General features: G+C 56.4%; 1 protein-coding gene across 6 annotated transcripts in view; it reads right to left on the bottom strand.

The window, feature by feature from the left end:
- The window catches only part of SEPTIN9 (septin 9), a 220060-nt gene that overhangs the window by 92457 nt on the left and 100598 nt on the right, over window positions 1-27005 (bottom strand). For all 6 annotated transcript variants that reach the window (XM_016932980.4, XM_063799951.1, XM_063799952.1 and 3 more), the window contains one exon: window positions 5760-6404. In XM_016932980.4, the coding sequence (XP_016788469.2) occupies window positions 5760-6404 (645 nt within the window). The remainder of the gene's footprint in view (window positions 1-5759; window positions 6405-27005) is intronic.

Here is a 27005-nt window from a genome sequence, read left to right as displayed (position 1 = left end):
GCCTGACCCCCTGCTCCCTCAACGCTCCACCCACATGACAAAGATTTCCAGACCCTCTGGGTCACAGGAAAACTACTGAGACATGCTGCCATGTCTACCCCGCCCCAATTTCACACCCATGGTCACAAGTGGCCCCAGAACCACTGTGGACTCCCTTCTTGGTTCTTGGGGTGGGTGGATACATGAGAGCTCAGCCCCCAGCCACCTCTGCAGATGCCTCTTTGACAGATCAAGAAATTGAGGCTGGGAGGGGTGGAATGATAGTTCAGAACCAGTTGACTCATGGGGCAGAGCTGGGACATGCCCAGAACTGAGCTGGGCACTGGGCCTGGCCTCCCTCTTGCCCCCAGTGAGCATCCCAAGAAGGCAGAGAACCAGACCCATGAACAAGCGCTGAGCACCCGCCTTATAAGGCAGCTCTGGAGAAACTTGGCTGGTGTGGTTGAGGAGCCGGAGGGGGGTAACTCTGGTGGGGGGGGCTCTGAGCCAGCAGCCAGCCCTTGCAGGCTCAGTACTGGGTGCTGCAGCCCAGCCCCACCCCACTCCACCCAGAGGCACCCATGTTGGGGGGCAGGAAAAGAGCAGGGATCCAGGAGAGGAGGCAAGGCCGTCCCCACCCAGAGCCTGAGAGGACCAGGGATGACCCCAAAGGATGAGCGCCCTTCTGTGGGAGGACAGCAAGGAGGGTGCCAAGTCCAGGGGCAGGGTCAGAGCCTCGGAAACCGAGAATCCACCCCACCAGCACAAAGCTCAGACTTCACCAGGCCCTGGGGCGGAGAAGCAGGCAGGGATGCCTCTGCCCTCTGCAGCCCCTCTCTTCCTCTCCCTCCCCTTCAACCATCTAGGTGCCCACACTCCCTCCTGAAATGCTGACTCCTTCCAGAACCCCCACACTGAAGCCAACACCCACCCACTGAGCCCTCCAGCACAACCTCCAGAGGAGAGACCAGGTGTCCTGGGGGTAAAGTTGACCAGGAAAGTTTCTGCTTGGTCTCTAGGGACGACCCATGGGGGTCACTACATCTGCCTACAAGAACCACAAAAAAGCCGTCCCAACTCACCACCAGTGGCTCACTCCTTCAGCATAATTTCATGGCACACCTATTATGTCCAAGTCATTTACTTGGTATCTTATGGGATTTTTTTTTTTTTTTTTTTTTTTTTTTGAGACAGGGTCTCACTCTGTCTCCTAGGCTGGAGTGCAGTGGCACAATCTCAGCTCACCGCAGCCTCAACCTCCCATGCTTAGGTGGTCCTCCCACCTCAACCTCCCCGGTAGCTGGGACTACAAGCGCATGCTATCATGCCTGGCTAATTTTTTGTATTTTTTATAAAGACAGGGTTTCTCTATGTTGCCCAGGCTAGTCCCAAACTCCTGGGCTCAAGCAATCTGCCTGCTTCGGCCTCCCAAAGTGCTGGATTTACAGGCATGAGCCACTGCACCTGGCCCCTTATGGGATTCTTTATAAAAACCAAGACAGGCTGGGCATGGTGGCATGATCCCAGCACTTTGGGAGGTCAGGGAAGCTGAGGTGGGTGGGTCACGAGGTCAGGAGTTCGAGACCAGCCTGGCCTATATGGTGAAACCCCGTCTCTACTAAAAATACAAAAGTTAGCTGGGCGTGGTAGCCCACGCCTATAGGCCCAGCTACTCGGGAGGCTGAGACAGAAGAATCGCTTGAACCTGGGACCAGGGCAGAGGTTGCAGTAAGCTGAGATCATGCCACTGCACTCCAGCCTGGGCGACAGAGCGAGACTCCATCTCAAAAAACAAAAAACAAAAAACAAAAACAAAAAAAACAAAAAAAGAAAGACAACAGCCCTACCCTCAGAATCTAGTGGGGGCATGAAAGGAATTTTGAAGACTATACAGCAAAACCTCAAGCATGGATATCGCTGGCTTACAGGTGAATTTTAGGTTCTTTCTCATTTCTGTACTTCCTGCATTTTAAAGAAAGGGTACTCGATTACTTTTTATGATCTGAAAAACTACTTTCACATTAAAAAAAAAAAAGTCTAGCAGAGGAAAGAAAGTTTATACACAAATCATTTATATCCCAAGCCAAACACGAGGTATTTGGACCGGGTTTTGAGGGATGCATAGGAGTTCACCAAGGCAGTGATGTAAAGAGAAGCAGAGGTCAGGGTTCAGGAGGTCAGGGCAAAGGGGTTGTGAGGAAAGGTGTGGGAGACCAAGGGAAGACCAAAGCAGGAGAAGCTGGGAAGCAGAGAGGTGTGAGCTGAGCAGGAGAGTGAATCAACCGTGGAGGGGCCTATGGTGAGTGAGCAGAGAAGGCTCAGGACGGGAAGAGATCTCAGCAGTGCTGTGCTTTGGGGAAGTCAGTCTGGGAGCAATTCAGCTGGGGCCCCAGGAGACCCTGCCCTGCGCCCACAGCTCTGGGGTGGAGACAAACCACAGCACAGACACCCTCCCGCAGGCAGAAGCCAAGGGGCTGGGCGTCTGCTCAGAGGGCACGGAACTCCCTCCATGATTCCTTTCCCCATGGTGCCAGCTGGATCCCTGGTCCTCGGGGGACAGAGGGGCCGCAGAGATTGGTCAGAGCTGTGCATCTCGGGGCTCAGGGAACTCCCAGCCCAGCCCCACATGGAGGGGCAGAAGGGGATGGGCCTGCAGGAAAGATGGGCAGGAAGCTGAGTTGGAGAGAACTGGATCCTTGTCCAGAACGGTCGTGACACACAGAGAGGGAGGACGGAGAAGCAAGCAGGTGGTGCCTCGGAGGAAGAACTAGTGGGGCTCAGGCCTGGGCCCCCCGAGAAGCCACTCCCATCGGATTTCAAGAGCACTCCTCCATCGGGAAGGCCCTGCCCTCGTCTGTCCCTGCATTTCCTCCACTCGGACTTGCTTAGGCCCTCAGGACTGTCAGCCCAGCCCACGGACCTCTCCACGTGAGCTGGACTCCCACCTGCACAGGTCCCTGTCCGCGGGCGGCCGGGTCTGGGATGCTGATGGTTTTCTCCCATGCCCCGGCTCCAACGTGTACATCCTATTCCATGGAGAAAGCCACCGTCCCCCCAGAGCGCCAGGTTCCTGGCAGCTCTGAACGCTGCTGCCTCCACGTGGTCTGCCTTTCTCTCCCCTTCCTGGCCTGATGAAATTGTACTTCCACTGCTGGGGAAGCTCCCTGGGCACTCCTTGTGTCCCAGCCATCCTGCTCACGGCTCGGTGAGCTCCAGAAAGCAGAGCCCGCAGGTTGTGTCCCTGGGCCTGGCTCCCGGCACAGTCTCTGGCACAATTTAGGGGCTAAACTGTGTCTGCCCCTGGAGGAGAATGTTCTTGTACATCCCCATGGACATCCCCCTACCTGTCCCCCAGAGCCAGGACCATGTCCCTGTGCATCCAGCACCAGCTATCACCGAGATTTAGATGGCTCGGTGACAACTGCCTCCCCAGCCACATCCTGTTTGACTCAGCTGAGTGTGAACACATCAACCCAGGATGGGGGTGTATCCGGCACGTCAAACAAAGGTCCTGCACCAACAGAAGGCAGGGGAGGAAACAGCCTCCTGCCACTCTGCAAACTGCCCATGCCTTTGGCCTGACACCATGCCACCAGCAACCACTGTCACTGAGTCTGGGTGGCTGGGGCAGGGTGGCTCTTCAGAGTCAAGCTTAGAGAGATGGGAGAGGGAACACGGACTCGCACACTGAGGGCCGGAAAGGACCTTCCAAGGCCCACTAGCCTCTGGCTACTCAGTGTGTTCCGATGCCCCCTCTGTAGGAAATGCAGAGTCCCAGGCCCCAGACCCGCCGAGACAAATGTGCACTCCACATGCCCGTGAAAGCATGAGGAGCACTGGTCTCCCCCCAAACCCACATCCTCTCCAGGCCCCACGTCCTCCCAGCCCCCAAGCCCACTGACCACTGGAGAACTCTCATTCAAAAAGAAAAACCAAAAAGGGGTTGGGTGGCTCATGCCTATAATCCCAACACTTTGGGAGGCCGAGGCAGGAGGCTCATTTGAACCCAGGAGTTTGAGACCAGCCTGGGCAACCTAGTGAGAACCTGTCTCTACAAAAAAAATTTAAAAATTAGCCAGGCATGGTGGCGCGCAACCTGTGGTCCTAGGTACTTGGGAGGCTGAGGTTGGGGGATCACTTGAGCCCAGGGGGCAGAGGTTGCAGTAAGCAGTGATCACACCACTGCACGCCAGCCTGGAGGACAGAGCAAGACCCTGTCTCAAAAAAGTCAAAGAAAAGTCAAAGAAGATGGAAAGCGGGACTTAGAGAGATGTGGAAGCAACCCAAGGGTCCACCGATGGAGGAATAGCTACACAACACAAGTGCATCGCACAACAGAATATTATTCAGCCTCTGAAAGGAAGGAAATTCTGCCCCATGCTACAGCACGACGGATGAACCTTTAGGACGTCATGCTGAGTGAAATGAGCCAGACACAAAATGGGCAGTTATTGTATTTTTCCACTCACACAAGGTTCCTAGAGTGGTCACATAAATTCATAATAAAGACAGAAAATAGAATGGTGGCTGCCAGCAGCTGGGGGAGGGGCATGGGGAGCTTGGTCTAACGGGGACGGAGCTCAGTTTGGGAGGATGAAAAGGGTACCGGAGATGGACAGCGGTGGCAGCTGCGCAACACCGTGAATGTACTGAATGCCGCTGAAACGTACACTGCAAAGTGGCTAAAATTGCACATTGTATGTTGTGTATTTCACCACGGTTAGAAATAAGAAGCAGCAGCTAAATCAAAAACCCAGACTGTGCTGTTTGTCCAACCTAAAGAAGGCTTACTGAGCATTACTGAGTTCTGATCCTGTGCCCAGAATCAGACCTGGCTCTTGAGGGGCTTCTAACCCAGCTGACACCTTAATATAGCCCCATGGAGCCACGATCCCTGCTGGGGCCAGGGGGCACGCTTCTGAGAAGGGACCCAACCATGTCCCACAGCCTGGCATTTCCGAACAGGCCCTGTGTCCCACAGGACTGGCACCAATCCCCTGCCTGTAAGCTCCACGTCAGCACGGCTGTGGGCTTGAGCCCTCCCAGGACACTGCTGGAGGCCCATGGCCTCTCTCCTCTCGCCAGAAGGGCACCCCCAAATAAAACCGTGTGCAGCTATCACACAGCCCCCTGGTCCAGGCACCCCTTCCCAGTGCCCTGAGAATTTTGTCCTGCAGGCTAAGGTGCTCCTCATGTTCCCCTCCCTCTGCCACAACCATCCCTCCTGGGGGAGGAGGACCAGACCATGGGCTCCAATGCAAGCCTCAGGAGGCATACGTCCCTCCTCCCTTCCCCAAGCCCTCGGCCTCTGCTGGGCATATCCAGGCAGCCTGCAATTCCTCAAGCAGGAGCCACCAGAATGTGACAGCCCTTCTAGGGGTCTCAACTCCACCCTGTCCTACACCCCTGCATGAGCCTGCCCTGGTTCCTGCGTTGGCTCCTCATTCTCCAAGCCTCCCAGGCCCTCCAGGGACACACAGCAGACAGAGGTCCTAGCAAGGCCCACGGTGACCCATAAAGGAGGCTCCTTGAAACCCAGAAAATCTTTCCAAACTCTCATTCAAGTCCCGCTTGGGGCATCTTGGCATGTTCCCATCAGACAGAGAGAGCCACCTCTCCTGAGCTTGCAGACCCCCACCCCCATGCATTCCAGTCTTTCTGGGTCTCCAGGGTAGCACCCTCCACCCATATCCAGCTTCTTCCTCCAAGATTCTGTGGCAAAGCCAGCAACCAGGCCCCCCATTACCACAGCATCCAAGACCTAGCGCTCTGCGACTCACCCTCCTGGCTCCGGGGTGTAGCCTCAGCCACAGGGGGCTGGGGCTTGGGCTCCAGCCTGCTCTGCAGCTGAGACACAGGGGCAGGCTCTGAATTCTCCAAGGTCTGGGCTGGGCTGGGGGCGGTGGGCGCCTCAGCAGGCTTGGGCATCTGGATCTCCACCCTCTTGGGGGCTGCGTCGGTGGCAGGGGCAGTGGGCACCTCGGGGACCTTGGAGGCAGGGGGCTCCATCCTCCGGTGGGCTGACTCCTGGGGTTTGACGATGGTGATCTCCGTCCTCCGAGGGGCCGGTTCTGGCGTCTTGTGGCCCAACACCTCGGCCCTCTTGAGCCCGAACCGGGACGGGCCGATGGCCCCGGCGTTCTCCACCTGCTTGGACGAGATGTCAATGGACAGCTCAGTGCGCCGGGACACGGGCTCGGCCGCCTTGGGGCCCGAGAGCTCCACCCTCCGCAGGGACGCCTTGGGGGAGCGCTGGCTTAGGGAGTCCACATGGCGGGCCGAGGGCTCTGAGTTCTTCACGCCCAGGTCCTGGAATTTCTGGGTGGAGCTGGCCACAGTGGCTCGGAGTAGGGGAGTCTGGACCCTCCGGGGTGGGGTGGAGTTGGGTGTCTCGACCTCCTCGACCTCAAAAGATCTTTTCAAGGCTGAAAAATAAAGAGAGGGGATGCAATTGGTGAATAGATGGCTAGGGAACACTCCGGCATGCTTCCTGCTAAGGAGCAGCAGAGGAAGGCAGGCGATGCTGCGGTGAGGGCCGGGGGTCTCTTCCCGTCCTTCATGTCTCAGCAAGCGGAAGGGACAGCCCCATCCTAGGAGAACCATCATGAGTTCTGGGGCAGAGATGCAGGCTGGAGTGGGAAGATGCTGCCCATTGTGTCTTGCCATGGCCACGGCGCAAACCACACAGCCTCCCCCTCCAGCTACGTCTACGTAGGAACGTTCTAGTTCCAGAGAAGACTTTTATTTCCTTTTTTTTTTTTTTTTTGAGATGGAGTCTTGCTCTGTTGCCCTGGCTGGAGTGCAGCGGCACCTCCCGGGTTCAAGCGATTCTCCTACCTCAGCCTCCCCAGTAGCTGGGATTATAGGCACGGGCCACCATGCCTGGCTAATTTTTGTATTTTTAGTAGAGATGGGGTTTCACCATGTTGGTCAGTCTGGTCTCGGACTCCTGACCTCAAGCGATCCACCCGCCTCGGCCTCCCAAAGTGCTGGGATTACAGGCGTGAGCCACCGTGCCCGGCCTTGATTTCCTTCTTGTCGCGGCTGTTTTTATACCTCCTCACCTCCAGCCAAGGCACACACTGGGACACCACCAGCAAGCACACCTCTACCATCAGCTGCAGCGGGGGACATGCCTCCAATAATAAGTGACCGCAACTGTAACCAATCAGAACCGCAGCGGGAACAAAACCCCATCAATGACACCAAGGGCGGACACTGGAGCTTTCAGTGCCGGCGAGGCGCCGGGCTTACCGAGCTCATCACATCTGCAGCCGCTTAACCCTGGGATGTAAAGAATACCAGTACCCCCAGTACAGATGGGGAAAGTGGGGCACAGGGTAGACACAGAGCCAGACTGTACATCAGGCTGATACCAGAGCCCAAGGTTCTAACCACTTGGTTTTCCGGCTCCCCAAGCTTAGTCCACAGGAACCAACTTTCTCAGTCATCAGCCTCTCCTGCATCTTCCCATCCACTACTACAAGCCCGTGCAGTGATGCCAACCACCAGCTCCCGCCCTGCAGCCATCCTGCCTCTCCACCAGGGTCTGCTCCCTCGGAGGCAGTGGGGATGGTACCTGGGAAGCTGCCACCTCCACAGTCCCCACAACCGCACTCCAAATGAGAGCCAGCCGCTCCTGGTTATCAGGGCCAGAGCAGGGAGGGACCCACATGGCAGGCACATTCACCAGCTCCTTCCCCAGGCCAGACCCACAGCACACCCCTGTGGAGACCCACAGTGTCTCCCCAGCCGCTCCCTGCCTCACCAGGACACAGAGTCCGGGTCTCATGGGATCCCACCACTGCCTCCCCTGCCCACAGGAAAAGGGATGACAGCTGGTCCCCAGCCCCCAATAATAGCTCTCCAGGACCAATTTCAGTGCCTTCTCCTCACCCGTCTCTCTTCCTCCAAATGCACTCAGGCACTGGGGAGGGGAAGAGGAAGCCCAACCCCCTAATCCTGGCCGCCTCAGCTGCCAGCTTCCTGGGCAAGGCACTCCTATGGGCGACCTCTCTAAGCCACAGGCACCTCTCCTTCTTGGTGGACACAGACGAAATCCTGGGTCACTAAGCTCAACCTCCACCAGAAGCTGGGCAAGGAGCCGCGTGGACTCCAGAGAACTCTCAGTTGTCACAGGCCCTGTCTCAGCTCCGTCACTGCCCTAGAGGATATGGGCCCGGCGTGGCCAGAGCTGTTCACTTCTCAAGAGAGTAGAAATCTGGATCTTTATATGATATCTCCTGATCTTTAAATGCTGGCACAAAGCAAAACAAGCCCTTTTTAAAACACCGAGCAGCCTGGCTGACGTGGTGAAACCCCATCTTTACTAAAAATAAAAAATTAGCTGGGCATGGTGACACTCGCCTATAGTCCCAGCTACTCAGGAGGCTGAGGCAGGAGAATCGCTTGAACCCGGGAGGCAGAGGTTGCAGAGCTGAGATCGTGTCACTGCACTCAGCCTGACTGACAGAGCGAGACTCTGTCTCCAAAAACTAAAACTAAAACTAAAATAAAACACCGCAGGGCCAAACAAAATCAAATCCACAGGCTGTATTCGCCTATGGGTCCAGCCATGACCTCTAGCTGATCATGTGGCCGCAGGGCAGCAGGATACTGAGCCCCAGAGTCAGGGGTGTGCCAGGTGTGGGCTCCCGACATGGTGTCCCTCTGTCCCTCTGCACCCTGCATGCAAACTGCTGGCTGTGTTCTGATTCTGCAGAAGCCCCAGGGCCCCAAGGAAAGGTTGAATGTCCACTTCTACCAGCCAGAAAGTCCAGGGTTCAATGCCCAGAACTGAATGTAATGAGATGGGCTCACCAAGCTCATCACATCTACACCCGCTTAAACCTGGGCTGTAAAGAATATTATTACCCCCCGTACAGATGGGGAAAGTGAAGCACGGGGTAGACACAGAGCCAGACTGTACATCGGGCTGATGCCAGAAAGTGCAGAGCTCAATGCCTGGGTCCTCGTGCGGTTCCCAGGGCCTCCCGCGGTCCTCTGATCTGCCCCCTGCCTCCTGAGCACTGTCCAAACTGTCCCCACATGGTGTGCCTCTGTCCTATGGGTGCTGTAGAGCAGGGGCCGGCTTCCAGGTGTCCTCAGCATCCTTCTGTGTGGCCAAGTTGGAGAACAGAAACTAGACAGGAGAAGGCCTTGTCCCAGGTCCAACCCAAGAAAACAAATGACCTTCCCTGGGAGATCCGGTGAACCCCCTCCTTGGGGAGTCCCCTTGGAGTCACCCCCACCATGGCCAACTCATGATCGAAGACACTGCACCAAAGCAGAGGCTGCCCTGGTGTGAGCTTACGATTGAGTCTACGGTGCGGATGCAATGATTTATTCCAGCCAGGCCCACGTGCACAAGCGGATCATTCTAGAACCGGAGCTGGCCCCTCCCCTAGAGCACTCCTCCTTCCTCCAGTTGTCTGCGTGGCTGGCGCCTCACCACCTTGGCCATCTGCGCAAAATGCACATGTGTGCCGGTCCCCAACCGTCCTCTCCTCTCTTTCAATGCTTGGTGTCTTTTCATGGATGGGTCCCTCCCTCCCCACTAGCTGGCCTCTGTGCTTACTGCCCGGCTCTATGATCCCTCTGGGTGTTTCGGTCCAGCACCACTCCCATGCCCACTAGCTCTCAGTAAGCTCTGAGACAGCAGGGGCTGTTCCACCCGCAGGGGCCACCCCACCATCAGGACGGCGCTGCTCAAAGGCGAGTTTGTTCTAGATAACAGCCAGGAGATCTCACAGCCTCCACAACTGCAAGAGAATACAACTGTGTGCTATGAGAACAGTGAGAACAGGAGGCGCCCCATTCTGGAGGTGTCCATCTTCCCCAGGAGATGCCCCACTCTGGGGGTGTCCATCTTCCCCAAGGAAACCATGTCCCGGCTGGAATGTCAAGAAGGTGACACCTAAATGAAGAGGTGCCCACCCTGGCTCATGCCATCCCCCGAAACGAGCATGCCACCGCCTCCTCCTCCTCTTGGGAATCCTCCTCAAAGCCAAGCCCACTCCAGCCCCCTTCCCGGGGAGCTGGCCTCCCACACAGTCCACACCACCCCCTCCCCATGTCATCCTGGCCACGTCATGACTGTTGAGATTGGCTACCGGGGTGTGTTCGGGCTCCCCGGGAACAGAGTTGAATGTTCTCTACTCCATGACACCATGCCTTCACCAGGCCTCGGCGCTTCTAGAAAACCTACTAAGCCAGGCGTGGTGGCTCACGCCTGTAACCCCAACACTTTGGGAAGCCAAGGTGGACAGATCGCTTGAGCCCAGGAGTTCAAGACAAACCTGGGCAACATGGCAAAGCCCCGACTCCACTAAACAATACAAAAATTGGCCAGGGGTGGTGGCATATGCCTGTAATCCCAGCTACTCAAGAGGCTGAGGTGAGAGGATCACTTGAGGCCAGCAGATCAAGGCTGCAGTGAGCGATGATCACACCACTACACTCCAGCCTGGATGACAGAGTGAGACTCTGTCTCAAAAAAAAAAAAAAAAAAAAAAAAGACAACCAAAACCTACTAAATGCCAGGCGTGGTGGCTCATGCCTGTAATCCCAGCACTTTGGGAGGCCAAGGCAGGCCCAAGGCAGGCAGATCACCTGAGGTCAGGAGTTCGAGACCAGCCTGGCCAACATGGTAAAACCCTGTCTCTACTAAAAACACAAAAATTTAGCCAGGCATGGGAGTGGGCGCCTGTAATCCCAGCTACTTGGAAGGCTGAGGCAGAAGAATCACTTAAATTCGGGAGGCAGAGGTTGCAGTGAGCCCAGATCGTGCCACAGTACTCCAGCCTGGGCGACAAAGCAAGACTTCATCTCAAAAAAAAGGCTGGATCACAGGATCACAGGATAGGCACAAGCCCTGAGGGAGCTCCCAAGGAGGAGGGACGCACTAGACCTTCACCCCCATTTCAGCCCGTGAAGATTCACTTTCGTCTGAGGTTCTGTAGAGGGTTGACTAGTGACCCCCAAAAAGACATGTCTAATACCTAACCCCAAGAACCCACGAATGTGACCTTATTTGGAAAAAGGGTCTTTGCAGATGTGATTAGGGATCCCGGGATGAGACTATCCTGGATTTGGGATGGGCTCTAAATCCAGTGCTCGGTGTCCTTATAGGAGAAAGGCAGAAGGGGACTTGGGACACAAAGAGACACAGTGGAGAGGGCTACGTGATGACAGAGCAGAGACTGCAGAGATGCTGCCGGAGCCAAGGAGCGCCTGGGCCAACGCAAGCTGGAGGAGGCAAGGAAGGGTCCTCCCCTCGAGCTGTCGGAGGGAGTGTGGTCCTGCCAATACCTTGATTTCAAACTTGTGGCCTCCAGAACCATGAGCAAATCAATCTTTGTTGGGCCACTTTGTTTCCAGTAATTTGTTCCAGCAGCCCCAGGACACTCACAACGAGACCCCTGGGAAGATGAAACCCCTGGCTGCACAGTGGCCCAGGGTGAGGCTCGCTGGTGTCGTCACCCACTCTCCAGCCCAGCCCCAATCCCACCACAACCACACTTGACAAATGGCCCACTGTGGGCCAACGGACACGTGGCCACTCCAGAGCTGCCACATCAGGAGCCCAGAGGAGCGAGAGCTGCCTCCTTCCCCCTTCTTGGAGTCGCACAAAAACCCCAGATGGTTGGAGAAGTCATCGGAGGAATCACATCACTCTAGATTCTTGTTTCATTGCTGGGATATTTGGCAATGAAACAAGATCATCCCTGCCAGGGATGCCTCATGGGCAATTGCCTCCCCACGGAGGACACTGTGAGTTGTACCCAGCCGGGAAACATTAGGAGATGTCTGTCACCAGGCTGGCAGAACAGGGTTCCCCAGCATCTCCTCCCCCATCAGAGTCCTAAAACTACGCCCTGGGTCCTGCAGTCACACACAGTTGCCCCTCTCTTCCCAATGTGCAGACCTCCTGGGAAGCCCCCTGCCACCACCCTCACAGTGGAACCGGCATAACCTGCCCAGGGGCAGGTCCTTGTCACTTTATACGTCTCCATCTTCCCTGTGGAGGGAGACGCAGCCAAGGGGTATCCACCACCCACAGAAGCGAGAGTGTTCGTGAGCTTGTCATTTTGCAGATTTTAGACCCCCGTACGTGACTGCACAGATCCACAGGCCCAACTGGGCAGATTCAAAGGACCCACGCAGCAGGGAGGAGCACCGGACAGCTTCCTCCTCTGTCTGCAAGGAGTTAATGCAACTGAAGGACACAGAAGAGGCTCCCAGCTGAGCATCACAACTGTGGACCGTGCACAGTGTCAGAAAGATGCGGAGCCAGGTCATGTTGGGAGGATCCCCATGCTGTCACTGGAAGGTAAAGCAGTGTCACCCCCCCACCCATAGAGCAGGAGGTTCCCACCTTTGCCAGCCATCTCCTTCATCTGTGAATTCAAGTCCCCTAAAGCCAGACTCCAACCTCGCAAGCTCCCAAAAGCCTCCCTGGGTCCCTTCTCCAATCCCCACCGATCTCAACTTGCTCCAAAAGCCTGAAGACCGTTCATGTGCTTTGGCCCACTTCTGGGAATTTATCCCAAGGAAATAATCAGAAGTACAAGATTTATGTACGAGGACATTTGCATCAGCATTAAACTGACAAACCCTGGAAACAGTCCAGGTTTCCGCAGATTTTCTAAACCCATATGTCAAAGGCCTGCACCATCATTAAAATCACATTTTTGAAGATGAGAAATGCCGAGAATATTAAGTAAAAATAGCAGGATACAAGATGTATACAAAGATCCTAATTCCATTTCATACACACATGTGCAGTTTGCACGCACACACACGCTCACACCCGGGCAGAAAATAACGATCTCTGGATGGAATGAATGGTGGTGGGTGTTGTTCATTACAATTTCCTGCCTTCTGAGATGCTTATACTACTTGGGGATCACTTAGCATGTTCAGGGAATAAAACCATCGATATTGTTCTTTTTTTTTTTTTTTTTTTTTTGAGACAGTCTCGCTCTGTCGCCCAGACTGGAGTACAGTGGTGCAATCTCAGCTCACCGCAAGCTCCGCCTCCCAGGTTCACGCCATTCTCCTGCCTCAGCCTCCCAAGTAGCTGGGACTACAGGTGCCTGGCCACCACGTCCGGCTAATTTTTTTGTATTTTTAGTAGAGACGCAGTTTCACCGCGTTAGCCAGGATGGTCTCGATCTCGTGACCTCGTGATCCACCCGCCTCGGCCTCCCAAAGTGCTGGGATTACAGGCGCGAGCCACCGCACCCGGCCGATATTGCTCTTAAAAAACACACCTTGGTACTGGCTGGGCGTGGTGGCTCACACCTATAATCCCAGCACTTTGGGAACCCGAGGCTAGAGGATCGCTTGAGCCAGGAGTCCGAGACCAGCCCGGGCAAATGGCAAGACTCCATGTTGGAAAAACAAAATTAAAAAAAAAAACACACACACACACAGACCTTGATGCCAACAAGCTGGAGGGTGTGGGTAACTGCATGCCGGCCCATCCCCATCCCCACCTCTGGAAAAACATCTCACAGCCCAGGATGGGCACAGGGCTTCTCCTATTCTCAAGCACCTACGGTCTCAGCTGCAACACAAAAAGAGGCCACAGTGGGCCACCCTCCAGATGCAAACTTTCCCCTCCAGGCCCATGGGGGGGTCGAAGCAGGAGCAGCCTGGACCTGGGCCTGTTTAGAGAGGAATGTGCCGCACAAGGGACCATTGTTAAGGCCCCTGCTCTGACCACAGGCTGCCTGGCAAACCGCTCCCAGCTCCTGAAACCAGATCAAGCACTTCCTGGTGCACATATCAGGCCTCAGTCTGGGGAGGGAACACCAAGCGAGCCACAGAGCCCTGCTCCAGCCTGGGACAAATGTCATGCAAAGAAATGCTAGAGCCCAAGGTCAGAACAATCTTATGCATAGCTCAGCTCTCGTAGGAGGGAGCAACGTGGCCTCTGCCCGGGGCAGGGTGGAATTCCAGGCTCAGGTTCCAGGAACGCTAGCCCTGGTCAAACTGGGTCTCCTCTGAGCAGCAGCAAAGCAGGTTCTGTCCCTGAAGAAACACTGGCTATCTGGGAGCCAGGGTCAGGGCTCAGGGAACCCGGACAGATGGTGCCAGGGAGTAGGGAGGCACCTCCCTGTACGCTACCCTGAGCCTGCAGGAAAAAGCCACGGGAAAACCTCACCTGGCAGATAACTCCCCATAACCCTTAGGATCTACAGAGCGAGTCCAGCAGCATGTACGCCATGGGCACCTCCTTGTCTTCACTCTCCTGTGACACTGGACCTTGGCACAGGTCCCTGATCTGTGTAGGGTGGGGTGGGGAGTCAGGCAGGGCCTTGGCGCTGGCAGAGCGGGGTCCAGTTGCAAAGGCTCCTTCACCTCCTATTTATCCAGGACTTGGGGGACGAGGGCCAAAGGCCTGGTGTGCCTTCGAGGAGCTTAAGGACTGCTCCAGAGCTGGAGACAGGACGTATGGGCCTGCACAGGGACTGTGCTCTTTATTTCAGGGCTGAGAGCAGGAGAACCAAACAGGAGAGTGACATAACCACAGTCTACCCTGAGCCTCAGTGTCCTCAGTGTCACCTGCTGTAGGAGGTGATGGGGTAATAAGGTGCCCCTGAGGCCGGGCGCGGTGGCTCATGCCTGTAATCCTAACACTTTGGGAGGCTGAGGTGGGCGGATCACCTGAGGTCAGGAGTTCGAGACCAGCCTGACCAAAATGGAGAAACCCCATCTCTACTAAAAACACAAAAATAGTCAGGCGTGGTGGTGCATGCCTGTAATCCCAGCTACTCGGGAGGCTGAGGCAGGAGAATAGCTTGAACCCAGGAGGCGGAGGTTGTGGTGAGCCGAGATTGTGCCATTGCACTCTATCCTGGGCAACAAGAGCGCAACTCCATCTCAAATAAAAATAAATAAATAAATAAAAAATAAGATTCCCCGGGTGCAGGCATGGCACGCAGCAGGGATGACTGTTGCTGGTGTAATTACCATCTCCTGGGTGCGCGTCTGTGGGGGCTGTGCATGCTGAAATGTGTGGTCACCTTGCTGGTGGCCAAGGCTGTCCTGGCCTTACTGCTACCAATCACACCCACTGACTTCACATGGCCTATTTCCGTGTCTCCACCCAGAGCCTTTCCTAGTGCCCAAGCCCTCGGAAGGCTGGAAGGAGTGAACAGTGCAGTCCTTGGCCAAGAACTGAAGTATAAAAACCCCAGCTCCCTTCCCCAACCCCAGGTGGGACAAGGCTGGCGGCACGGTCTGCAGTCTCCCCATGCTGCCCGGTATGGGGGCTGGGCAGCCACCTGTGGTCACAATGAGCTGATGAGGCACCCTTTATTGGCTGGATTCCCTGCCTGGCCCATTCCCACACTCAGGCATCCCCCGGTGTCCCCTCCCACTGAAATCCCTGTCTCAGGACCTGCTTCTGGAGGGACACAAATTAGCCCCACCCCTGGCCTGGGCTGCTTGGTGGAGGAGGGAGGTGGCTCCTGGGGCAGGTGGAGCAGGCTCCGGATAGGGAGGAGGACACAGTTGGGGTGATGGGGAGGCGTGTGTTCTCAGGAAGCAAAACAGTCCAAAAGGAAGGGCTTAAAAATAGGTGCAGTGAAGCTGAGCGGAGCCTGCGAAGGGAAGCCAGGAAACAGCAGTGTCAGTGGAGGGCGGCCCCCAGGCTCCCCACAGAGAGCCACATTTGTTTAGGGACAGGGACAACGTGAACAGAAGGCACAGTCCACATCAAGGCGGAGGAGGCGCTCCCTCCTTAGAGAGCCGCAGCCAGATAGTTCAAACCTGCCAAAGGTCTGGGAGGGAAGAACCAGGGTGCCACCCCACCCCCAGCTCAATCCCTTTCCCAGTCCCCTCCCCCTCTGCCTTCCCAAGGCCAGGCCTGGCTGGGCCACAGTACTAGCAGCTAAGACCCGCCTCCAGTGCCGGCCCAGTCCGCAGGAGGCCAGCTTGGTGGCCAAGGGTTACTGACTGCCCAGGCTTATCTGCACACGTGGCCCAATTACTGAGGTCTGGGACTTCGGGTCATCATCCACAGTACCTCTGGACAAGGAGGAAAAGAACCATTGCCACTAACCCCTGGATGGAGGTGCAGGGAGCGTCAATAGTATCCCTGAAAACGGGGTCGGCACCCAGGGAAGAGCCACAGGAGGCCACTCAGGGTGACCGTGAGGCCACCCTGCCCCATCTGATGGATTCTGATGACTATCTTTGCTCAAGTGTTAGGAGGAGGCTTCTTTCTCTCTGCCTCTGGCAACCCTGGGCCCGAGAAGTCCCAGGCACTCCGGGGGTCCTTCCTGCTCATCACAGCCCCACCCAGGAGGCCTGGCTCACTCTGCAATGATGATGTGAGAATGAGCAGGTCTGCCTAGTGCCAGAGCCTGTGGTTGGATTTTCGGCTGAGGCCAAGAGAAATAAACAAGCCTCCTCCTTCCCTCTGCACGCTACAGGAAGGGCAGCTCGCTGGCTGCAAGGGGACACTCCACCCTGCCTATGGGGCACAGCGGCCCACAGCATTCCTTCCAGAAACGGAGCACTGGCAGGCCTGGGTCCCCGTAAGATGGAACACAAAGGGGTGGGCAGCTGACCTCAACAGGCAGCCCTTGGGATTCCAAACCTTCTCTTATCCCCCAACTTTGTGATGTTAATTTCTCCCTGGATAAAGCTCTCTAACAACCTGGCAAGCCAGCACCAGCTGAACCAGCCCCAGCTTGAACCAGCAGCTTTCCCCAGCCCAGCTACAGTCTCATCCCTCCAGAAGGGAAAAGAAGTCCTACGGATTCCTTTACAAGGAACCTCCAGAATCTGCTATGGTGTCCGCAGGAGACACTGGCACCAACTCTGGGTTTATTAAATGTAGTGGGTTCAACAGGGTCCCCCAAAACGATATGTCTTAAGTCCTAACTCCTGGAACCTGCGAACATGATCACATTTGGAATACAGATCTTTGCAGATGTAATTAAGGTAAGGATCTCAAGGTGAGATCATTCTGAATTTAGTGGGCCCTAAATCCAATGGTGAGCATCTTTATAAAAGACAGAAAAGGAGAAAGACACACAGACAGGGGGAGAAAGCCACGTGGAGACGGGGGCCAGAGATCAGAGATGGTGGTGATGCGTCTGCAGGCCAAGGAACGCCAGGAATCTCCAGGAGCCGCCGGAAGCTATGTTTGTAAGCCCCCAGGTTGTGGCACTCTGTTACAGCAACCCCAGGATATAGACCCCAGGAACAGAACACAGAAAAGAAAGGGGAGGAGGCCTAGAGCCTGCTGTGGCCACTCCAGCCATTCCGTTCGACTCCCTCAGTGTCCCGTCAATTCTGAAGCCCCTTCTAGCCACTGAGTCACCGGTTCTGAAAAGGAGATATGGGTGTCCTGGAGCTGGTCTAGCCTGGCAGGAGGCAGCCTCGCCACACTGCCCTCTCATCAGCCATCAGCTCACACAGGCCCTTCACAGTGGGCAAGTGCGTTGTTGCCCCAGCCTCCGCCGGCCCTTCTCCTGCTCGGTTCCATCAGCCGCAGAGCTTTCTGCTGTTGTCTCCTCTGGCTCAAGAGGCCCATACATCCAGCCTTCCTGGGACAACCCCAGCTCACATCTGTTGTCCCACCGTAGTCATTCAAGGGTCCCTTTCACTAACAAGTGTCCCCCAATGGACAGTAAGTTATACGGTCGCCCTACCTGGGGCCAGAATCGTGCCCCACCAGAGAAAGGTCTTGGAGTAACCACACCCAGGGTCAGGGAGCCACCTGTTCAAGAACAGAAACGTGCGGCCGGGCGCGGTGGCTCACGCCTGTAATCCCAGCACTTTGGGAGGCCGAGGCGGGCAGATCACGAGGTCAGGAGATCGAGACCATCCTGGCTAACACAGTGAAACCCCGTCTCTACTAAAAATACAAAAAATTAGCCGGGCGTGGTGGCAGGCGCCTGTAGTCCCAGCTACTCGGGAGGCTGAGGCAGGAGAATGGCGTGAACCCGGGAGGTGGAGCTTGCAGCGAGCCGAGATGGCGCCACTGCACTCCAGCCTGGGCAACAGAGCAAGACTCCGTCTCAAAAAAAAAAAAAAAAGAAGGGAAATGTGCAATTTTTTTTTACCTCTGAAACATGAAGGGGAGGTGGCTGCAGGCCTTCTGGGAAAGATTTCTCTACTCTTTTTTTTTTTTTTTTTTTGAGACGGAGTCTTGCTCTGTCGCCCAGATCTCTGCTCACTGCAAGCTCCGCCTCCCGGGTTCATGCCATTCTCCTGCCTCTGCCTCCCGAGTGGCTGGGACTACGGGCACCTGCCTGGGACAGCCACTTAGCAGCTTCTGCTTCAAGCCATCTCTCTGTACGCAGAGCAGAATCAGGACCACAGAAAAGGCTCCAGAGGAGGCCACTGCTCACAGGGCCTTGGGTCCTCTTCTTGAAAGGCAGCCCAGCCTCCAAGAGGGCAACAGCGACTGATCCAGGACGAAGGCCTCTCTGTGCCTGCTCCTGCCATCTACCGCGTGCCCCTGGTTCTGGCAGCCACAGGGTCATTCCAGGCAGACTTTAAAGTGGCGCTAAGTTGCTGGACTTCCTCTTTTCTTTACTAAATCAGTTATGGGAATGGGAGCACCTCTGGCACACTCTCAGATGTGCTGCACTGGTCTAGCGCTCCCCCAACCCCCCACCCCCGGGTTCTAAACCAGCTGCTGGCTGCTCCACTAGGAGCAGATTGAGGGGAAATGGGCGGAAGCCGCAGGGGAAGAGATGTGAGGCAGATAAAGAGGAAGAATTTCCTGGCTGGGGTGGGGCCGCCAGGGCCTGGGTGAGAGGGCCGCCCACCCTCCGTCCCTGGTGGAAGGCAGCAGAAGGGTGAGGACGGATCTGTGTGGGAGGGTCTAGGTGTGGCCTGCCTGGGGGTAGGAGAGGGACCAGATGACCTTTCAGGTCTCCTTGGGTCAAAGACTCCCTGATAAATGGCTGTCGCTGAAGGCAGGAGCGAGGCCCTGGGAGGTGATTGACTTCAAAAAACCACAGGCTGCAGCTCTGAGGGCCTCAAAGGTTAAGTATGGAGTCCCCCAAAATGAGGCTTTCCTCAGCTTTAATCCACCCACGTCCTTTAGGTGGCCCCAGACACCCCGCCAGGGCCTCTCTGGCAGCTCTCCGTCCTCGATTCTGGAGACAGAGAAACGTGATGCTGGCTCCTGGTCTGCTCATAGCCCCTCGTCCCCACCACAGGGTCGCCAGCCACCTCCTCAGCCTACCGCGTGCCCCTCCTTCCCCTCTACTTCCGACCCTCCAACAGCAGCAGACTCTTCCCCAAACACTCCTTTGCCCAGACCCCGGGCTTCATGCATGCTGCTCTTAGAAATGCATCCCAGCTCCCCGCGAGGAGCCAGCAAGGCTGCTCTGTGCTCCTTCCCATGGATGGGAAGCTCTGCCGGGGACCAGGACCCGGACCTGGAGACCCTGAGGAGCGTGTTGGTCAGTGTCTGTTCTGAGGCCCGGGACGGAGCTGCCAGGCACAGGCAGCATCGGTGTGAGGGTCCAGCCTCCCGGACAAGCTCTCCCTTGTCTGTTCCCAGACCTGTCACTGCACACACAGGCAGTGACCATTCCTGATCTGCCTGGGCAGAGAAGCCACCCCTCCCTCCCTCCTCGTCTCATTGTCGATTAGGGGAAATGTTACAAGCACATAAAAAATGCAAAAAAAAAAAAAAAAAAGGGCCTAACACCAGGGGCCACTTGGCCCAGGTGGAGCCTCCATTAATCACGGGGCTCTCTGTGTTGTGGCCCCAAGGCGGGCAGCCGATGGCCTCTGCCCGAGCCAATATGAGCTGCAGCCTAATTACAGGGGACGGTGACCCCAGGGAGCAGAGTTCAGGCTCCGGTCATAGCTGCACCCAGGAGCCAGCTGCTTCCCAGGCCTGCAGAGCCAGGGGAGAGGTTTGGAGGACCGGCACTGAATGACATGATCCAAAGCGCGCCAAGCTGGGCTGGAGGTGACGGCAGAGCCACAGTGGCCACAGAGCCCCCACGTGAACCTACACAGATCTGCCTGGTTTAGGTTCTGCTGAACTCCAGGGTGAGGGGGACCTGGTCTCCATTCTCAAAGACATGAAGAGGTTGACAAAGAAGAGTCACAGGTAAAAGGGGGTGGTGGGTGTGCTGTGTAGGAGAGGCCGCAACTGGACGCAGAAGATTCCAGAAGGGGTAACCGGAGAGAGGCAGCACCTCCAGAAGACGGGCTGCCTGGCTGCTCCAAACAGCCCAGGGTGTGACTGAGGGGACTCTCGGACTCAGCCGGGGCCCCTCCTGCTCTGAGACAACGCATTGGGAAACTCCATCAAGCCCAACTAAGAACTTGAAAAGCTCCCCGGAAACCTAGCAGGCAGGGCGGGCCCCTGGGAGGACCCCTGGTATACCCCAAGAGCCAGACACAGCGAGGGGGCCCCACACTTCTGCCCAGAAGCCTCACGGTAGAGGGGCAGAAGCCCAGGGAGGTGTAGGCACTGAGACCAGAGGGGCCTACAAGAGAGGGGTCTGGGGTAGGGGGTAGCTGCTGAGAAGTCCAGGAAATGGTGCCTGCCTTTGGGGAAGTGAAGCTCTGGGAACAGGGCTGGTGAAGGGGGGCGGGAAGGGGGAGGCGGGGGGTGGAGGGTCAGGCTAGATCAGGCACCTTCCCCAGCAGCAGATTCATGAGCCTCTGGAATCTGTCCACAGAAGTGACAAGTGTCCTGCTCCCAGCCCTGTTCACACACTTACCCATCAAGTATGGCAGAGACAGCTGCCTCTTACCATCCACCTTGGGACCTGGACCTAAGTGGAGGTTTCTAGAGGGGCAGGTCCAGGGGAAAGGGTCTCCTCAGAGGCAGCCGCCATTCAGAGGACCCGAGATGAGAACCTCATCACGCCCTCATCAGACAGAGGAGATCCGCGGTGTCTCCGAGCCTGGTCTCCCGCTCCCCACCCAGCAGCGTTCCCTCTGCTCACCCCAAGCCTAGAACATTCTGCTTCCCCTAATAGCTGCTGCAGTGGACTGAATAGTGACCCCCAAAAGACATGCCAGAGCCCTAGCCCTCGGACCTGTGAATGTGACAGGAGTTGGAATAGGGTCTTTGCAGATGCAATAAAGGATCTCAAGAGGAGAGTATCCTGGATTTAGGGTGGGCTCTAAATGCAATGACAAGCATCCTTACAAGACACAGAGACACAGAGAAAAGGCCATGTGAAGACGGAGCAGGGAGTGGCGTGACGCATCTACATGCCCAGGAGCACCCGGGAGCCACCAGAAGCTGGGAGAGAGGCCTGGGCCGGAGCCTCCCGCAGAGGCCCCAAAGGATCAGCCTGGTCGACACCTTGATTTTGGACTTCTGGCCTCTAGAACCATCTTCAGCCCCCAAAGTTCGTGGGGCTTTGTTGCAGCAGCCCCAGCAAACTGTCACGGGGGCCCTCCTCCCCTGCTAAGCCTGGTACCCAAAGCTCCCCAGCTATCTGGGGCTAACCACACTGACCCTGGGACTTTCAGGTCACCCGTGTGTCCCGCTCTTCTGTTTAACCTTCAGTGCCCGTGCGGTCACAGCTTCTCTCTCGTGATATGAGTCCTCTGGGTCTCCGAGTGCTCATCTGCCCTGCACTGAAGGCTGAAGTTAAATCCTGGAGAGAACTGACCCCTCTTGTGGGCAGGGCGGGCACTGTGCCCCCAGCACAGCCAGAGGGTACCGGCTGAAATGTGTCCCTGTAAAGTGTCTCCCCTATGCCTGTATTTTCCTTCCAAGTGGGGAAGCCAGAGAGGCCTCCCCGATCTTTCCCCCAGTCCCCTGGGGCAGGAAGCCTGTGGTCACCTGTCCGCAAGGATCAGGTGGACAGACAACTAGCCCCTCCCAGGCCACACCTCATCAACAGAGGGCCCCTCAATTCTGCTGGTGGCCTATGAGAGAAGGAAAAACTGAAGGAGTTGTTTACAGTAAACTCCAAACCCTTGTGCCAGAGAGGCCCACGGCTGAGCAAGGTACCCCCACCCCCACTGCCCTGAGCTGCCAACTCAGCCCAGCTCAGCACTGTGACCTCTGACCTGCCTGTGGGCCACGGGAGCCAGGCCTGCCAATCAGCATCTCCCAGATACCCATCTTGTGAAGTCCCCAGTGGCTGAGTGCTTCCCCGCCCTTCCCGGACAGCGTGGGCTACAGGGGACATTGGGCAGGAAGACAGCCAAGCCTCCACTGCCCAGAAACTGCCCGGGCCCATTGCAGCAACAGGGACCCACCCACCAGCATGAGGCCCCTCTGCAGGAGGGGTGGGGGCAGGAGGGAGCCTGTGGGGCACAGGGCTGCAGGAGGAGTCATTCTTCTCTTCATTAAATCGCAGGTTTCAGCCAAGTTATCCCCAGCATGGCTGCTTGCGTGGGAAGCCCACAGCTGAGGGACTGTCTGCACGTGGCATGCAGGAGTCACAAGCGCCATCTACACCCCACCCCGGGCCAGGCGGATGACCTCTCTGGTCTCAGTTTCCTGATGAGGAACAGGAAGGGCTGCACCGAAAGATCCCTTCCAGCCCGGACATGGAATGACCCCACGAGGGCCACAGTGAGGTCTGTCCCAGCTCCGCACACTAGCTCGAGCCAGCAATTTCCAAAGGCACAGCCACAGGGGCCTCGGAGCAGGGACAAGGAGGACCAGCCCGCTTCGCCCTCCTGGGCAGAGGTCAAGGACCCTGTCTTTGGCCCACATTCCTTGTGGCCAAAAATGCAGAAGCAGGCAGTGCTGGCAGAGGCACCTAGACCTTTGGGCAAGGCAGGGGCTCCACCTGACACCCCAGGCCTGGAGCACGAGAGAACCAGCCCAGGCCTCAGGTCCCCTGACTGCCAGCGACCAGGGAATGTGACACTTTCCGGCCTCTGCTTCCTCATCTCTCAATCCTAGGGGGAGATTAGGTTGGGTGATGTGTTTTTCTTTTTGACAGTAAACTTTTATTTATTTTTGTTTTTAGTCTTGTTTCAAGAGGGGGTCTCCCATGGCCGGGCGCAGTGGCTCATGCCTGTAATCCTGGAACCTTGGGAGGCCGAGATGGATGGATCACTTGAGGCCAGGAGTTTGAGACCAGCCTGGTCAACATGGTGTAACCCTGTCTCTACTAAAAAATATGTGAGCTGGCAACTCCAAGTCCCCAGCAGCCTCGGAATGGAAGCTTTCCTCTTGTAGGATTCTCAAATCCTACAAATACGAGTGTCTGTAATCCAGCTACTCAGGAGGCTGAGGCATGAGAATCACTTGAACCTGGGAGGCAGAGGTTGCAGTGAACCAAGAACATGCCACCACCACTTCAGCCTGGGACACAGTGAAACTCTGTCAAAAAAAAAAAAAAAAAAAAAAAAAGGTGGGGGTCTCCCTATGTTGCCCAGGCTGGTCTCAAACTCCTGGGCTTTAGGAATCCTCCTGCCTCAGCCTCCCAGAGTGTTGGGATTACGGGCACGAGCCCATGAACTTTTAAAAATAACATCTATTGCTTTGTTCCTGACTGTAAAAGGAATTTAGGCACAAAGCCGAAAATTTGCAAAATGCACAAAAACAAAGGGAAAAAATCTATAAACCCACAACCCAGGTAACTTCCATCAATATTCTGACAAATGTCTTTCCACTCTTTACTGGGGAGTGTGTGTGTGTGTGTGTGTGTGTGTGTGTGTGTGTGTGTGTGTGTGTGTTTAAACAGGTTCATACAGTGATGATGTTGGGTGCTTTCCTCCATGGGGCGCCATGTGGCTGAGGTCCCTACACATTTGGGCCCGTTCTCTCGATTCCTCTGTAGTTCTGATGTTCTGATTCCAGATATGTCATTCTTGGCTCGGACTGTTCAGGAGAATCATTTCTGGATCTTGCTAAAAAATGGACTGCTGGTCCCCAACTCTTGGTGGCTCTGGCTCAGGAGGGCTGGGTAAGCCTGGGCACCCCGGAGTGTTTCTGGGGCGCTGCAAGTGTGAACCTCTGCCCTCCTGAAGACTCACAAGCCTCATCTCCCCCATCCCCTCCTTCCTCCCCAAGAATCCTATAAGAGGAAAGCCTCCATTCGGAGGCTGCTGGGGACTCGGAGTTGCCAGCTCACAGCCCCACCCTGCCCCCACCTCCCCGGGAGTTATCCAAGGACGATGTCCAGCCTCAGCTGCCAAGTCTCAGCTTCAGGGTCAGTCACACACTGAAGGACATGCAGAAGTCGCCGTGTGCTGGGCACTGCTGAGGACAAAGGCCTGAATGACAAGCGGGAACAAAGTCACAAGGTCCCCAAACCTGCCCGAGGTCCCACAGTCAGGGCCTCGGAAATCCATGAAAAAAGCCAGTTTAATACCCTGCCACGGAACACAGGCAGGAGAGGGAGCAGCCCCCAGCCAGCCCCCAGCCAGCCTCCCGCCAGCCTCTTTGCGAATCACCCCACTCTGGGTCACAGTCAGGGCAGCCGGCACCTTCCTCCCTGCTCGACAGCCCTTGAGGGCAGGAGCCAGCTTGCCCATCATTGTCCCCTCTCCACTAGGGCCTGGCACCCTGCCTGGCATGTAGTAGAAGCCTAAGAAGGGCTCACTGTGTTCATTCTGCAATAGTCAATGTGTATGAGTGCTTACCATACCTGAAGACAGTGATTTACTCTTGTCCCCATTGCACAGATGGGAAACTGAGGCACTGAGAGGCTGATGACTCCCCCACACTGCTGTGTGGGCAAGGGCAAGGCCAGATGTGAGCTGGCACACTGGGCCATCACGCCCTCTGCCTCCACACTCCGCCCTGGGCCTGGGAAGGCTACCCTCGGAGATCCCCACGATGCTGACACCTCGCTCAGCCCCTCCCTGCACCCTCTCCCACGGCTCCCAGCCACCCAAAGTACCAGCCAGGTAGCACTGTTATTCTGGTTTTGCAAACTCAGTCATTGAGTGGAAGAGCAGCCAGGCTGAAGTGGGGCAGAGGCAGCCCCCGTCAGACCCCAGGGTCGGGACCCCCAGCCATCCCCACTCTCCAAGGACTAGTAGACAGAGATTTCCATCGTGCTCAGCCAGGGGCCAGGGAACAGGTCTCCACAGCAGGGAGTGATGGATGGATGCAGGTGCGGACTGGGAGGACCCGGGCCGGCCTTCCAGCGCTGGAGCCTCGGCAGCCCAATCTACCTTGTTGGGCTCTCGTGGGGATTAAAAGACACCTTGTATACAAAGTACCAGCCCAGGGCCTGGCACCTAGGAGGTGCTCAATTAAAGGAAATGGTTATGAAAAATAACAAGGAGAAGCTCAGTCACAGGAGGTGCCTGTGGGTAAGGAGAGAACAGCTGGAAGGGCCTGGACTTGGGTCAGAGACAAAGAATGCAAGAGGGAGGGAAGGAGGGAGGGAGAGAAGGAGGGAGGGAGAGAAAGAGGGAGGGAAAGAAAGAGGGAGGGAGAGAGGGAGGGTAGGGCAGGCGACAGCTGGCTCCAGGGCAGCTGTGTGCAGGAGCCTGCTTCATCATTTAAATATTAGGAGAGATGTAAATATTTGAGTGAGGTCCTCCCAGCCTGGCCTTGCTGTGGCCACAGCCAGGGCTGGAGAAAGTTCCTCCCTCACCAGGGTCTCCGTTCTGTGCCCCCTACCCCAGCTGTCCCAAGATTCCATGTTTCCGGGTCAGGAGTAGGGGTCTGAGAGCAGCAACCAGGCAGGGCAGGGGGACTAGGGAGGGACCCCGCCTTTGCTTCCACCCTCCTCCCTCGCCTTTGCCTCCACCCTCCTCCCTCTGCACAGTCCTGGGCCTGCAAAGGTGCGAATGAAGGCTCTCCTCCCCCACCCGACCCCAAGGGGCCCAGGCGGCCAAGGGTTTCTTTTGTAGTTTAGAAAAAAAGCAAAGCAGCCCTTTCTGAGGTTTTCTGGTGGAGGCCCAGGGTTTAAAGCTCGCTGCTACAAACCTGCAGCCCCCTCTGCCTCTCCAACAATGCCTCTCTCCCACCTGGGTTATTTCACCACCCTGGTCCCTCCCAGCCCTCCAGGTCTCCTGGGGAGGAGGACAGATGCAGAGCCTGGATCTCGTGCGCAGCAGGGCCCCTCCAGTGCTGCGGTGCACCCCGCCTGGCTGCGGGAGCCTGTCTCATGCCATGACCTGTGCTGGCACCAACAGCCCTCTCCCCCACCTCCCACCTGAGTGCCGAGGGCAGCTGTGCCAGGCACAGACATACAGTCTTCCACACACACTATGAGTCTGCAGAAATGGCAAGAGAAGGCCGAGCGCAGTGGCTCACACCTGTAATCCCAGCACTTTGGGAAGCCAAGGTGGGCGGATCACCTGAGGTAAGGAGTTCGAGACCAGCCTGGCCAACAGGATGAAACCCTGTCTCTACTAAAAATACAAAAAATTAGCTGGGCGTGGTGGTGCGTGCCTGGAGCCTCAGCTACTCAGGAGGCTGAGGCAGGAGAATCGCTTGAACCCAGGAGGTGGAGGATGCAGTGAGCCGAGATCACGCCACTGCACTGCAGCCTGGGCAACAAGAGCGAAACTCTGTCTCAAAAAAAAGAAAGAAAGAAAGAAAAAGAAAAAAAGAAAAGAAAAATGGCAAGAGAAGCTGGCCAGCATCACCTGCCTGGCAAACTCCTACCCCAGTCTCTGGTTAGGAAGCCTTCCTCCAGGAAGCCCTCCCGTTCTACCCCTTCTCCTGAGCCCATGCCTAGACCCCCAGTGCCTAGAACAGAGCTGGCCCTTGGGGTACCCATGGATGGCTGTTGGATAAACAAATAAGCCAACTGCCTCTCCCACCCCCAGCGATGCTCCTGGCCTGGCAGGGCATTCAGCAGTAATGCTCCTCGAGTGGATCCCAAGGAGCGTCTCTCACCGTGCAGTCTGCACCAGGGATTCCAGCCCTTCATTTTAAACCAAAGGAAAAAACCCAACCCCAGCAAACATACAGAGCACTCCATTCCCTGACCTTTAATGGGGGGCAAGAGGCAGAGGACAGAGGAGAAGACCACCCCTCCAGGCCTGGTTTGGAGCCAGAAAGACTTGTATGCTCTTACTGTAGATAACATCAGTCTCTGGGGGACATAGGGCAGGGGCCTGGCCTGCCCCTCACAGGGAAA

Source organism: Pan troglodytes, chromosome 19, assembly GCF_028858775.2.
Source record: "Pan troglodytes isolate AG18354 chromosome 19, NHGRI_mPanTro3-v2.0_pri, whole genome shotgun sequence".
NCBI classification, from domain to species: domain Eukaryota; kingdom Metazoa; phylum Chordata; class Mammalia; order Primates; family Hominidae; genus Pan; species Pan troglodytes.
Note: the sequence above shows the minus strand (reverse complement) of the source record. Positions and strands in the feature narration are given on the sequence as shown.